The following is a 14,464-nucleotide window of genomic DNA, read 5'->3' as shown; positions in this document are numbered from 1 at the left end:
CAGTCCACTCACAACAGCAGCTGTAATCCTTCTGCCTGAGAGATGGGGGTGTGAACCACACGCTGCAGAACGTTTTTTTTTCTCCTAACAGCTTTATTTAAATAGAACAACTGTAACAAAACACCAGAAGGACATTACAAAATAAATGTGAAATATTGTAATGTGACTAATTTTGAAATATCAACATATCTCACAGCAATTGTGTTTTAAGCTACTGAAATTTGTTTTTCTACATTTATTGGATGTTGCAAACTTGTACAGTATATTATATATATATTTCAAATGCAATACATTTGTCAAATGAACACATAAGTATACTGATCTACAATATATGTAACTAATCTGCTACGGTACTCATAAAATATAATCTAGTATTTCAGCATACCCCCCCAACATGTTAAATGGCAAAGGACACAGAAATCCGTGGTTAGAAGAATATCCCTCTAGGACTAGGATACTTTTGAGATGATTACAGATATGGGCCTCATTCAGATTTGCACGGAATGCCGACATTTACGCAATTTGAGCGATTGTTAGCCATTCCGCATGCGTGAACGCCATACTGTGCACGCGCGATTGTTTTATGATCACGAGTGACAGGTAGTGTTTGGGGAAGTTAACGTGGGTGGTTATAAAAATACAGGCATGTCGAACCGTTTAAGCACTGTTTTCAGAGCGTGCATCTTTGCTTGCAGCAGGAGACACGCTGTGTTTGCAGCACCTTAGACTTACTCAGTAGGCTGATGACCTCCAGATCTGCGTTCGATGCTATTGTGCATGAGAGGCGGATGTGAGATCAGTGGCGGCTCAAAGCACGGCTGTTGCCCGAAGTGCCATAGCCTAAAGGGTGCAGCCCTGCCTAAACTCACCATCACCCGCCTCTGGAAAATCCCACCCTCTGCCCACCCGCTGGCGTTATTGGGTACACGCTCAGGGGGAGGAATGGGGAAGGGGTGAAGCACAGGACGGTGCTGGGCGCAGAGAAACCTAGTGACAGCCCTGTGTTAGATGCTTTCATTGGGCATATCTTAGCCGTGGATGGCGAGTGGATCATTATCATATTTTCGCAATTGCGATCCGTGAGAAATCACAGCTGCAATGGCATTTGCATGTGGATCTGTATCAGGCCTATGGTGTCTTAGAAGACCATGATCTATAGAGAACTTCCATGCCATGATTATGAAACCATTGGGTAATCATATGTTGTCTGTGGATAGGGGGCATTGTCATCGCCTGAAAAGAAATGCAGCAACATGAGGTGAAGATTATCATTCAGTGTTAGTAATTAGCACAGAGCTTACCTTCTGAGGTAATGACTGTATTCAAAAAGTGCCTGGAAAATACACCACACAGTACATAACTACTAGAACACTCACCAAGTAATGTCCACAATCTATATATACAGGCATGTGGGATTGGATACAAGTCACACCATATTTTTTAAATGGCTAAAGTCACAGCCCCATGCTCGTGTGAGGATATACATATGGAGCCAACTTCTGTCAGGAAGAGGCAATGAATTACAGTATAGGGCAGAGGATGGTAAAGATTAATTAAATGACATTGGAAGACAGTTGGAAATGAATAACAAGCGAGGGGTAAGGGTGCAAAATGAATTGCATGAAAGGGTGATGGGGAAAACTGACATGCAATATACACATACATATTACTTTCATATTATTTTCACAAGTTTTCTAAAGGTTGCACTGTAACACACAAGAAAAAACACAGGAGAGAGTGATAGAGGTTTTGTTCACGCATCCATCCAGGGTGTGACCTGGCTGAGACCCCTTTCAGACAGGCTGCCCGACCTGACACTAATGCCAAGTCGATGATGTCATTGGCATCATGTGATGAGACAGCACTTTGAGATGAGATCATCTCCAAGCTCCGGCTCTTCCAATGCAGTGAACGGGACCCGGGTGGCATGGACCTGGGTTACCCGTTCACACTGCATCACGAGCTGGGTTGAACACACTTCACACCTTCTTGTGACCAGGGTTGAAATACTGACCCTATTTCAACCTGGCCCTTTCACACTGCATAGTAAACCAGGTTGCTACGCATTCACGTGCTGGGTTATTGCTTGTAGTGTGAGTGGGGTATATGTAGTTTATCAACCTGAGAATTATATGTCAAAAATAACTATAATAAACTCAGTTAACCTTGGGCTAATTTTTCCAGAAAAAATAAATAAAAATATGATTCTCCAATGTCAGAGAGGTCTGACAGTGCAGGAGTTTGTAAAGGAAGGCGAAAATATGAGTGAACATGAACAGATAATGAAAAGTGCTGAAAAAAAGACAGATTATTATTATCCTTTATTTATATGGCGCCACAAGGGTTCCGCAGCGCCTTACACAGTACATAAACAAATGAGCACACAAGAAAAACAGTTATTAACAGTACAAACAATGCAGGACAAATACAGGATTTATAAAAATTGCTGCATAACAGTGCTGCATGCAGGGTGTCAGCAACCAAGTGTTAGGTGCTGTTGTAAATTAAAATATAAGTAAGGGAAGGAGAAGCACGTGAGGGAAGAGGGCTCTGCTCGTGAGAGCTTACATTCTAAAGGGGAGGGGCAAACAAGGGTGACACAAATGGGCTGGATTGTGAGGAAGGAACATTGAGTAGTGGGTTAGGATGAGCACTGGAAAGCTATGAGGAAGAAAGGGGTATTGAGAACCCATTTAAAGATTAGGAGCCAGGGAACAAAGTTTTCAAGGACTTTTGAGCTAAGGCCATGGGGGCGAAGAAAGGTAGCTACGTCAGGAAGTTGGAAGAAGCGAATGTCATGAGCATTGAATGGAGAGAATGAAATGGAGAGTTTAGTATGTAAGAGTTGGTGGGGGTGACCAGATGATAGAAGTACCCCAACACTGTGGTAACCTCCTGGCCAGGGAGTGTGAAAGACTGTGAGGCCCCCAAAGGAGATAGCTGCAGGAGAAGTGGTGTCAGATTGGTAAATCCAGGATTTGGTGATGGCTAGGAAATTCAAGGAGTTGGAGATGAGGCTGTCATGAACAGGGACCAGTTGATTATAGACAGAACTGGGTTTCCAGAGGACACAGGAGAGAGGGACAGAGTTAGGAGGAGATTGTTAGGGTTACTGTATTGTGGGGTTAAAATGGATTTAGAGCAGAGGGATAAGGATAGTGTGGGTATGTGGTGGGCTTCAAAATGAGGAAAGGTGACAACAGGTGGTGGGCAATGTGAAGGTTTAGTGTGGTGTGGGTGGAGAAGAGAGGTAACTTGGAGAAAAGGGAGGGTGCAGGGCTTAGTGATGGAATAGCAGGACCATGGTGGAATAGGAGTAAATAATAATGGAGTTGTGGGAGATAGGGTGGAGAGTACTAGATGGGATGAAGGGAGACAGAGGAGAGGAAGGAGGGGGAGGAGACTATGGAGGGAGGAAAAAGATGGGAACCAGTGACAGAGGAGAGAGTTATGTAGCTGCTGAGTGAGGGGCGGAGCAGAAGAGAGACATACTGTAGGTGAGGGAATAGTGGAGGGAGCAGCAGTTGTAGTGATGAGAGTAAGATACAGGAACAGTACACTTAAAATGTCTAAGGGCCGTAGTCAATTGCAGGTGAAAAGCCGTTCTCGGTGAACTTTTCGCCGATGACGTAATTTCGCCTGTCGGAAATTTTCCGCCAAATTCAATTGCAATGACTTTTCGCCTAAGCAGAAAGTCAATGCATTCAGATAGGCGGAAAAGATTTGCCTCTGAAAGGAGGCGGAATAAAATGCATTTTTTTGGTGCAAAGTTGCGGGACCCCCGTACAGTGTTAGGACAGTCCCCCAAAGGTAAACTGCATCAAAAAAGTTAAAAAATCCTTAAGCACACCCCAAAAAAGTACTTTAGTTTTGGGTCCGTTAAAGTACAAAGTTGGGGGACACACTTAAAAACTAGCAAAATAGACTCCAGGAGGGTCACCAAGTATACCCCAGGTGTTTTTTTCTTTGCAGGTGATTGCGGCAGGAGTATTTTCCATGATTTTTAAAACTTCACTTTAGTAACTTTTAATATGCTAGCCCCCATTTTCAGGTACCCCAAATTTGCTGGGACTACTTATTTTGATGAAAAAATATTGCTAAATGCTATTCTTCACCCCATATGCATATATGCTAAATAGCACCTATTGAGACCATTTAAGTAACCCAAATACCTTCAGCAGGGCTATTCGGGGGTATCCATACTGATCCCCCATGCCAGTGCATCTTTTGGGGAATGTCAGGCTGATTTCCCCAAAACTGACAGCACTTTTCACCTGTTTGAGTTTCGCCGGGTCCCGTTTTCGCGTCACTTGGAATTGAATAGGGAGAAAAGCAGACGCGCGCACGATACTTTTCCGGACCCAAAACCAGCTATGTAGGTGGAAAGTGCCGGCAATTGAATATGCTCCTATAAATCAGATAAAAGGAAGATAGATGCTGGTAGATGTAAAGGCACAACTAGAGTAGTATCTAATAAACAAAATGAGTGTGGAGTTGTTAAAGTTGCAGTACTTTAAATTTAGGATAAAGTATTCTTAATGAAGAAAGACTGAAATAAGAACACCTGCTCACAGCAAAAAAAATAGTCAATTGTTTCTATTGAATAATCGAACACCCTCTCAAGGTCAGGACTATGCAATTTAAGCTGCAGTATATAAATATTGACAATATCCAGTTACATAAGTGGGGGAAAACAGTAACAGACTATTGGGCCACTGAAGAAATGGATCACCTTTTGGAATAACTCAGGAGTAGATCAGAAGTTAAAGACAATAATTTTTAAACTATTATTATTGGCAATGAGCAGGCCCTGACTATCTCTCACTATATACAGTGCTGCACCTTTACCATACAACACCATGACGGGGGCAGCAAAAGAAGGAAGACAGGTCATATGACCCAGCGCAATGTCACTGTGACCGGCGGCGTGCCCATGTGATCACTGCTATTACTGTCTCACTGCGACAGCGGCTGTCACACAGACCGTTGCATTATGGGAAATGTAGTCTCTATGCATGCCGGGATTTGTAGTATGCTCCTACGTAAATGTGATCGCTGCCTGGATTCGTCGGCAATTTATAGGAAGGCTCCTGGGAAATGTAGTCTTCTCGGTCTCTCACGTGTGGCCATTGGTGAAGCATGAGGAGGAGCTGCTTGCTGGGGGTTGTAGTTCTGCTTCCTGTGTCAGGCTGCTGGTGGCGTCGGCCGGCCTGTCTTTGGTGAGCTGCCCTGCTAGGTTTCCGGGTGAGGTGTCTGCCCTTCCTCTGCATGGCCGGGAGCTGCAGAGTCATCAGCGCCTCGATAGCTCAGCTGCTGCGGGGCCGGGGAGCCGCACTGCTGTGGAGAGGAAGGCCCGGGCAGCAGAGCTGCGTGGGGCGGGCGGGGAGAGTGTGGGGTCCTGGGCAGGAGAGCAGGAGGCTGGAGAGCTCGTTCTGCACCAGCAGCAGCCAGGTAATAATCCTACTCCCAAACTGGAGGCCAGGACAGGGGTGTCCTCGTCTCACCACACAACGACTAGGTCTCTTCACACCCAGGTGCCACTAAAGCAATATATAGGCTTCTCCTGTAACTTTTGTATGGCAACAGGATTAAAGTATGGCAGTCAGTCATGACGCTTATTGCAACATGATTACCCATGCTCTCTAGCCCTTATCTACAAACTACCTACTTGGGCTACTTACCAAATGTATCAAACTTTCTGAAGTGACCAACAGAGTTATTGTCTATAGCAGCCAATCAGATTGTAGCTATCACTTAGAACTTTCTATAAAATGATAGCTAGAATATGATTGGTTCTATAGGCAACACATCTGCTGGTCCTCTTCAAAAAGTTTGATATATCTTCCCCATAATATATCCATAACGTTCTTTTCTCCTGCATAACTGTGACCAATACTCTGGTTTTTCTCAGGTTATTGTATATAGGAGTTGTCCATACTGTTTGCCACCTATATACCTGTACCACCTCTGCATCCATTTTCTGAGCCTTTTCTCATGGCTGCCTGTCCGGTCAAGAACTGCTGCTATGTGCCATTTGTCACACCCAGGGTGGGATCAATTCTTGGCAATGGGAGTGATCTTCCATTCCTGCACCCATCTCCATTGCAAAAGTTTGTTTCACACCCCATAGAGGTGCACAGGAAAACTTGCACAACCAGGCCTACAGAAATTGGCCGTTACGTGTGTGGTCAGACATTGCAGCAATGTCTGGCAGCACATTGTGTTGAATTGAATCTCTTCAACTTCCGCTTTCCCCCCATAGTGTCTGGGGAAGATAGAAAAAAGGGACTTAGGTAGTGATTCAATTAGCTTATTGTAGCCTTGTGCGTCATGTTTCTGCACATATTATAGTGACGATAAAATTGTAGTTTTTTTTTTTTTTTCTTTTTGCTGCAAGCAAAAATGAGCGAATTAAGCATATTATACGTCATCTTGCCTACATGTCATGTGGAAACCGAACTCCTGAGGCTACTATGGATCCCCATGGCGCATCGCCCCTTTAGTTTGAGGGCAACTCGCAAACAGGCCAGAGAAGCCAAACCACCAGTGAGAAATAATTATTGGCAGTTGATTGGGATGAGAGAATGGATGTAGGTTGAACTGAGTTCAGTGGGAGGGAGAGGGTAGGTTTTGTCGGATGGAGTGTGAAAACGGCAACGAGGATGGTTAATCAGGAAGTTTACAGTTTTTTTAGAATTTTAAACTAAACCTAAGGATTAAGGCACACATCCACTACACGATTAAGTTGAGTGATTGAACGATAACGTCAACATTCAATTGTTCATTAATCGTTTGCAAATCGTTCATTAAAATGTCTAAAACGACCAGCGATGCGAGCTCCCGCTGGTCGTTTTAGACATCCATCATCGGCCAAACATGCTGAACAACCTGACGATAACATGTTGATCATGATGTTCCTACACTGAACAACTGATCGTTCAGTGTAGGCACAGCACAGACTGTCAAACGACTGCACGATTACAATGTTGTAATCGTGCAGTCGTTTGGAGGTCTGCTAGTGGATGTGTGCCTTAACAGTGCCAGTAATCTGCCACAGATTTACAAAAATGCTTTAAAGACTGTTCAGTCATGTTTCTTTACCTAACTTTGATCTAAGTGGATCATCAGCTTCAGAGCAGTTGAGTCTCAGCCTCTTCGGTAATAGCTTTATTTGGATTTTTTAACAAAATTTCGAACAGTTGGGGGTCCTGGAAAAACAGACATGTTACGTCCTAGGTGTAAATGGGAGTTCTAGACAGGATATGCATGGTGTATTACCCCGTTTTAAAGACCGGGTTTGTTTGGGGTTAAGTACTTGGGTCCAGGAAAGAAAGACATTTTTATGTTTCTATGAGGTCGCAGGAGATGAAATGCTACTCTATCAGTAGTGCTTTGATAATTCTGTGAGCTCAATGACTTCTGTGAATAACCTCAAGAGCACTTTGGTTGTTTTTTCTTCTTTCCACAGTTTGGCATGTTGTGATTGGGGATGTTCTTTGGTACTAGCTGGATTTGTGATTTCTTTATGGTCTAGTCCAGGGGTAGCCAACCTTGGTCCTTGTGAGCTACCAACTGTTTACGTTTTCCAGACCACCTAGCAGGTGCACAGGTGTATTCATTACTAACTAACACACTTGAAAAGATCCACAGGTGGAGCTAATTATATCACTTGTGATTCTGTAAGGAGACCTACAAAACATGCACCGTTGGTAGCTCTTGAGGACCAGGGTTGGCTACCACTGGTCTAGTCCATTAGTGTGCGTAAAATCTGTATTTGAGGTCCCTTGAGTTTCTTTTTTGTTCAGTTTCTTTTTTTTATGACTCGCGTCTTTCGGGTCCTATTGAATTTAAGTTCACTTGCCAGATTGGAATGTTTTTACTCTTATTTCGTTGAGCTAGTGGCACAAAAGTGTGATCTATCACCAAAGCAGGGTTTCGATGAGGGATGATATTGTGTTTTTTTTTTTTTTTTTTTGTTATGCATTAAGAGTTAAGCCATATATCTAGCAAAAAAGGAATGACCACTGCATCAGTTTGTTCTAATTAAAAGTATTTGAAAATCTTTTAAGAGTAGGATATAATTGGATTAATAAATCTTTTAAATATGATTTAGTGGTTGCGCTCTTTTAGAGTGAGTATATAATACAGAACATGAAAAAATTAGAAAAAACTCTACGGTAAGGGCATTCTTGCATTTTAAGTGTCAATATAGTTTAAACAACTTTTATTTAGTTCCAGGGTATTGTTTCAAATACTTTCTATATAAAACAATAAATAGTATGTGTTGGATAAAGTGAAGGAATGCTTGAGGTAAGCACCTACTATCTATTGTCTTAAATAAGAGTCCATTTTAATCAATACCCTGAAACTAAATAAAAGTTGTTTTGTTTACATTTGAAACTCGAGTGCTTTTACCATAAAGTTTATTTTTCTCCCTTTTTTATGTTCTGCATTAAAAGCTATTTATTGTAAACTGGTTTATTAATAAAGATAAATAAAAGGGGGCCTGTACATATTGTAGTATACTTTCTGATCACCTTGTGAGGATGACCAAAGATGATACATTCACTTTAAAGGATTCCTGTATGCCATGTTCAAAGCTATTCAATAAAGTCCAGCAAACAGATGATTAGTGTTCATTCTAGCACTTTGCACCTGTCACAACCCGTGCAGTTCCTCTTTCCTGACTGGGATGTTGCTCCTTGCTCTGGTGCTACTAGCGCACTCATCTAAGGCAACAAACTGCTGAAATAGAGACCAGACTGTGCTAGAAGCACCAGAGCAGAGAGCAACATCCTGGGCAAGAAAGAGGAACTGCATGGGTTGTGACATGTGCAGGGGGCTAGAATGAACACTAGATGATGATTTGGGCATTGGTTGGCTTGCTTTATTTGAAGGACTAAGTTAATAATTAAACTAGTCAGTGTATGTATGATGCATCGACCACCATTCAGCCACACATTCAAAGTGCATAGAAGAGTAGAGACATGCCTGTGGTAATTGTCTGTGACATTCATTATTCTTTAGACTATAAACTTCCCCTGCTGCCTTTTCAGTAGTAAAAATGGGAAGCAGTTGCAGTATTTCTGATTGCTTTGGACTGACATACAAGTTATACCTCCTACACACTGCACTATGGTCCTGGGTTATTCCCATGTCGACCCCTTTCACACAGAACCTGTGTGAGCCCTGCAAAACAATGTGTGTCATAAGAAAGTGACTTTTTTGGGCACACAAAGGTGAGGTAATAAAGTGGGTGGTGACTGCTTCACAGCCATCAATCAGCTCATTTTAGACATGACCCGGGTCTCACTTTTCACACTGCAGGCTGGGTTGGTTCTGAGAATAACCCTGTTAGCGACTGGGGTCAAGGCCCTGGCAATTTGGACCTGGGTAGACCCTTCCACATAGGCAAAACACCAGGGTTAACACGGCTCACCCCAACAATATCCCGGGTCCAAATCTCTGTGTGAAAGGGGTATTTGTTACTCTGACATTATTCATGTAGAGTAACTGTGGTCTCTCCCCACATTCTGCCAACAGTTGTCAAATTTTTGTCATTAGCGTACTGTTGAATCATTATTTTTTCTTGATTATAGCAGCAGTGCCTTCCTTTTTTTTTTTTTTTTGGTAGTCTAGTTCTCCACTTTAATGGGGGTATCCAATTAGCTGCGATTGTCAAAATATGGGGATTTTTTGCAGGTTATCCCCATTTTTTTTTTTTTTCTCCCTATCCTATTATTTCTCCCGAAAACACATAGGATCCGTGATAAGCTCATGGACCTAATGTGTTTTCACCATTTCAGGGGTGAAAAAACTGCACTTTTCATGGATTCTTTTTCGGGACACTTCAGGTCCTGGAAAAAAAGCCCAGTCGGGCGGACTTCGGGGTTAATTGGATAACCCCGTGGGATCCGTTGGCTCCCAAACAATGTTTGGGGCTAATTGAATACGGCCCTTAATGTTCCTTTAGCCCTCTGTGGAGGGGCGGGGTTGCCGACTATCACATTGTTAGCAAATGCACTTTGTAAAAATGTGCTGCTACTCTCTTTTGGAAAAGTCTTGTTAAAGTGTGATAACTGCTGAAAAATGCTGTCTGTTAGTATCATTTTCTCCTTCATACTTCATGGCTGCCTTACCCTTGAGATTACATCCCTTTCCATTAGATTATACAGGAAGTTTTTCTCCCCTCCTTTAGGGCCCGCCCACTCTTTTTTTCCTTTCTCTTGGAAAGAGGATGTATAGTGTGACACAGTTAGGTTAGGGGGTCCCTCTCCTGGGTAGAGGACTCCTTCCTTACACACACACACAGCAGCAGGGAAGCAGCACACCAGTCTGGATGCAAGTACAAGCTGGTCGGCGCCAGTCTTTATTGTACAATGTCAGAAATAACACAAAGAAAACATAAACGTAAATCCTAGCCCTGTCGGGGCACTAACTTCACAGGTAGTTCCCTCACTACCAGAACCTGGCAGGGCCTAATGCCCTCGCCAGCAACAAAAGCACAGCACAACACTCAGAGTTAGGTATCCAAGTGTCTCTGAGCAAACTCCCTGTCTGCTCTCTCAGTTGAGACAATCAGCCCTAAACAAACTAGGCTTATATTGGCCACTCTCAGGTGGAAAACTAACAATCCTGTTACCAGGCTGCGAGAACCAAAACCTGGAGTGGCCGTGGGTGGAGCCCTCCCTCTCCTCTCACCCACAACCCCCAGGTCCCCAACCGGCTTTTCAAAAAGCCGAAACTCAAGCCTGCTACATTGCAGACTTTCTCCTGGGGGTTTAAAACACAAAAGACAGGAATCTGGGACAAATGTACCTGCTACAGACCACTTTACCAGTGATCCTATCACAATAGATAGAGGTAGTGTAGAAATGTTTCTTATTAGGGCTTACCTAATTTATTCCGGCAAAATGCGCCTCTGGTAGACGCGGCTGAGGAGGGTAGCACTGTGGGGAGAAGTGGAGGCTTCATCCAATGGGTCCCTGTGGCGTCAGAGATGATTAATAATGTCCGGCATATATTTCATATTTCATATCTTTCACCTACGGCTCCCAGGCCGCTCCAAGTAGCTTCCACGCTACCAGCTTTTCCACACGGCTCCCAGGCCACACCAAGTAGCTTCCACGCTACCATCTCTCACCAACTGCTCCCAAGTAGCCTCCCAGCTACCAGCGTCTACCCACGGCTATCCAGCCGCTCCACGTAGCCACCCAGCTACCAACGTCTACCCACGGCCTCCCAAGCCACAACAAGTAGCTTCTACGCTACCATCCATCTGCAAGCCCATCTACTAGTACCTCGACCAGCTCAGTCAGCCTACCCGCCGGTCCCAGTCCGGTCCCTCCAAGTTCCTTCTGGTCTCATTCCAACGTCTCCAGTTTCCAGTTCCAGTCACTCATCACCAAAGGCAGTTCTCATTGCTACCCACTTCTTATAATAAAAGAGCTATTCATGTTAACCATGGTTCCAGTCCAGCCGGCCTCCAGTGATTCCAGTTCATCACCTGATACAGGTAACTCACTAGCACCAACTGTGACAGGACCCCAAGAAGGTACAAGCAATTCTGGATTCGACCCGACCTCAGACACTGAAAGCCATCCAGAGATTGTTGGGCTTCGCCAATTATTATAGACTCTTCATCAAGGGATTTTCTACATTGCTGGCTCCCATTACAGCCTTGACCCGCAAAGGTGCTAATCCTTCCCAATGGTCACCTGAGGCAGAGTCTGCCTTTCATCTTCTAAAACAGGCCTTTATCACAGCACCTGTTCTTCGACAACAAGATCTGGACAGGCCTTTTTTGTTGGAAGTAGACGCATCATCTGAAGCTGTGGGAGCAGTTTTGTCTCAACGTTATGAGGACAACCGAGTCCATCCTTGTGGGTTCTTTTCTAAAAAATTCTCACCTGCCGAAAGGAACTACGCCATAGGTGAGCAAGAGCTACTAGCTGTTAAGTTGGCGATGAAGGAATGGAGATATTTACTAGAAGGTGCTAAGTTCCCATTTACTGTATTTACGGACCATAGAAATCTCCTATTTCTCAAAAATCTTCAATGTGTGAGTCCTCGTTTAGCCCGCTGGGCAATATTCTTTGCCAGGTTTCAGTTCACCCTGACCTTCCGGTCTGGAGCACTTAATCAGAAGGCTGATGCCCTATCGAGATCTCTCCTCTGTGATGATCAATCTGAAAATCAAAGCAATACCCCTGTCTTGGAATCAAGAGTCTTCGCCGCATTACAGATTCAGCCTCCTACGGGGAAATCATTTGTGGCCCCGGAATTAAGGAAGCGGCTTCTCACTTGGGCACATTCCTCTCGCTTCGCAGGGCACTCAGGCACTCGGAAGACCTTGGAGTTCCTGAAAAGACACTATTGGTGGCCTTCTATGAAGGCAGATATAATGGAGTTCATTTCTTCCTGCTCCTCCTGTGCCCAGCATAAATCATCACGACAAGCTCCAGCTGGGGAATTGCTTCCACTACCTACTCCATCACGTCCATGGATGCATCTCTCCATGGATTTCGTCACAGACCTGCCAGTCTCTCAAGGCTTCAACAAAAAAAACTATCTGGGTTGTAATAGACCGATTCTCTAAGATGGTCCACTATATACCGTTGAAGAAGTTACCTTCTGCCCCTGACCTGGCACAGTTGTTTGTCCAACACCTATTTCGTCTACATGGCCTTCCTGCTGAAATTGTCTCTGACCGTGGTGTGCAGTTTACTGCAAAATTCTGGAGGGCTTTGTGTTCTGTTCTTCAAGTGAAGTTAAACTTTTCCACGGCCTACCATCCGCAAAGCAACAGCTCCACCGAGAGAGTTAATCAAGATCTAAAGACTTTTTTAAGAATTTTTATGTCATCTTCCCAGGACAATTGGGCTGTCTTGCTGCCGTGGGCCGAGTTTGAACACTATGCTTCCTACCACTCGTCAACTAACCCAACGCCATTTCAGGTTGTTTATGGCCTTCAGCCTCGTATTCCCAATTTCCGAAGTCTGCCTGTGTTTGATGTTCCGGCCGTGGAGGACACGGTGCAGAATTTTGCTGCCATCTGGACTCAAATACGGTCTGATTTGTTGAAGGCATCCTCTCACTATAAGACCCAGTCCGATAAGCGTAGAATAGTTCCACGCATGCAAGTAGGAAACCAGTAGGAAACCAGGTCTGGTTGTCTACCTGGAACCTTCGTCTAAGAGTTCCTTCAATGAAATTTGCAGCCCGCTTCATCGGTCCCTTCACTATAACAGAAGTCATTAATCCAGTGGCCTACCGTTTACCGTTACCCCCATACCTAAAAATTCCTAATTCCTTCCATGTTTCCTTATTAAAGCCCCTGGTCCTGAATAAGTTCCATAATGCTCTACCTGCTTCTCCTCGAGTCCAGACGGAGAGAGGAGTTGAGTTTGAAGTCGCCCAGGTCTTGGACACTCGTCTGCGCAGAGGTCATCTACAGTATTTGCTGGACTGGAAAGGTTACGGTCCAGAGGAACGTTGCTGGGCCGATGCTCGTGATGTCCACGCTCCCATGCTCATCAGGAGATTCCATTCTGCCCATCCGGAGAAGCCTGGTGAGTGTCCTGAGGCCACCCCAAAAGGGGGGGTATTGTCACGGCCAGGGTATTTCAGCATGGTGCTAGGCGGGTGTTACCTTTTGAGGTTGTTGTGGCGCGGGCTGTCTGGTGGCGGAGCTGGTGTCTGGCGGGGGGCTTTGGCTGCGCGTGTTGTTGTGCGGGGCCTGTTGTCACTCTGCGCTGGTAAGGTCTGGCGGCGTCTCCGTTCCGTTTGGCATGGGCGCCGCCATCTTGCCTTCTGGCCATGTGATGCAGCTGGCCAATCCTGGTGAGTCACATGTTCCCTCCGGCCAGTAACAGCACGGCATGGGGTATTTAGGAAGGGTCAGTGCCTTCCTTCTTTGCCAGTGCAACGTGTATCTCAGCCTAGCTGAGAGGGAGTCTCTATGCTTATCCTGTTCCTGTGAATTCGCTGTCTGCCAGTCTGCCTGTCAGCTCCTAGCTCCCACTGGACTACCCCGCTTCCTCCATCACCCTTGCCCATACCTGAGTGCCTGAGCCTGCTGACATCCTGCTCATTTGCCTTAGTTCACTACCTGCATACCTGGCTTATTATTTCCTGCATACCTGCTTGATTATTTTCAGTCTCACTACCTGCACACCTGGACAGCTCTAATTGTTTCTACTTGGACATTAACCCATTACTCCCACCACAGAACTCTTGTGCACATTTATATATTCCTGGACTTTTATTTACTGCCATATTTTATGTCTACTCAAGCACTTATTAAAAAAACCTAGTTTTTTATTCAAACCCGCTTCTGTGATCGCTCCTGCTACCACCCCGGGTCCACAAATAACCCAGAACATAACACCTACCTTTTGAGGGTTTATTTTTTTTCTTGGTAATAAATTGGGAACAATTTTACTTAAAATGATGGGGGGTACAT

The 14,464-nt window shown here is 44.6% G+C and overlaps 1 protein-coding gene across 2 annotated transcripts in view; it reads left to right on the top strand.

Moving 5' to 3' along the window:
* Window positions 1-5,060: 5,060 nt before the first annotated feature.
* Window positions 5,061-14,464, top strand: part of GRSF1 (G-rich RNA sequence binding factor 1) — a 35,915-nt gene continuing 26,511 nt past the window's right edge. Inside the window, exon 1 of one of the 2 annotated variants that reach the window (XM_088448347.1) lies at window positions 5,061-5,219. Coding sequence is in view for 1 of the 2 variants with exons in the window: in XM_088448348.1 (XP_088304474.1) it covers window positions 5,269-5,451 (183 nt within the window). In the remaining variant the exon portion in view is untranslated. The other variant, XM_088448348.1, reaches the window with a different exon arrangement.

This window comes from Taudactylus pleione, unplaced genomic scaffold, assembly GCF_031769625.1.
Source record: "Taudactylus pleione unplaced genomic scaffold, aTauple2 ptg000454l, whole genome shotgun sequence".
Lineage (NCBI taxonomy): Eukaryota > Metazoa > Chordata > Amphibia > Anura > Myobatrachidae > Taudactylus > Taudactylus pleione.
This window is presented reverse-complemented; position numbering and strand designations above follow the sequence as displayed.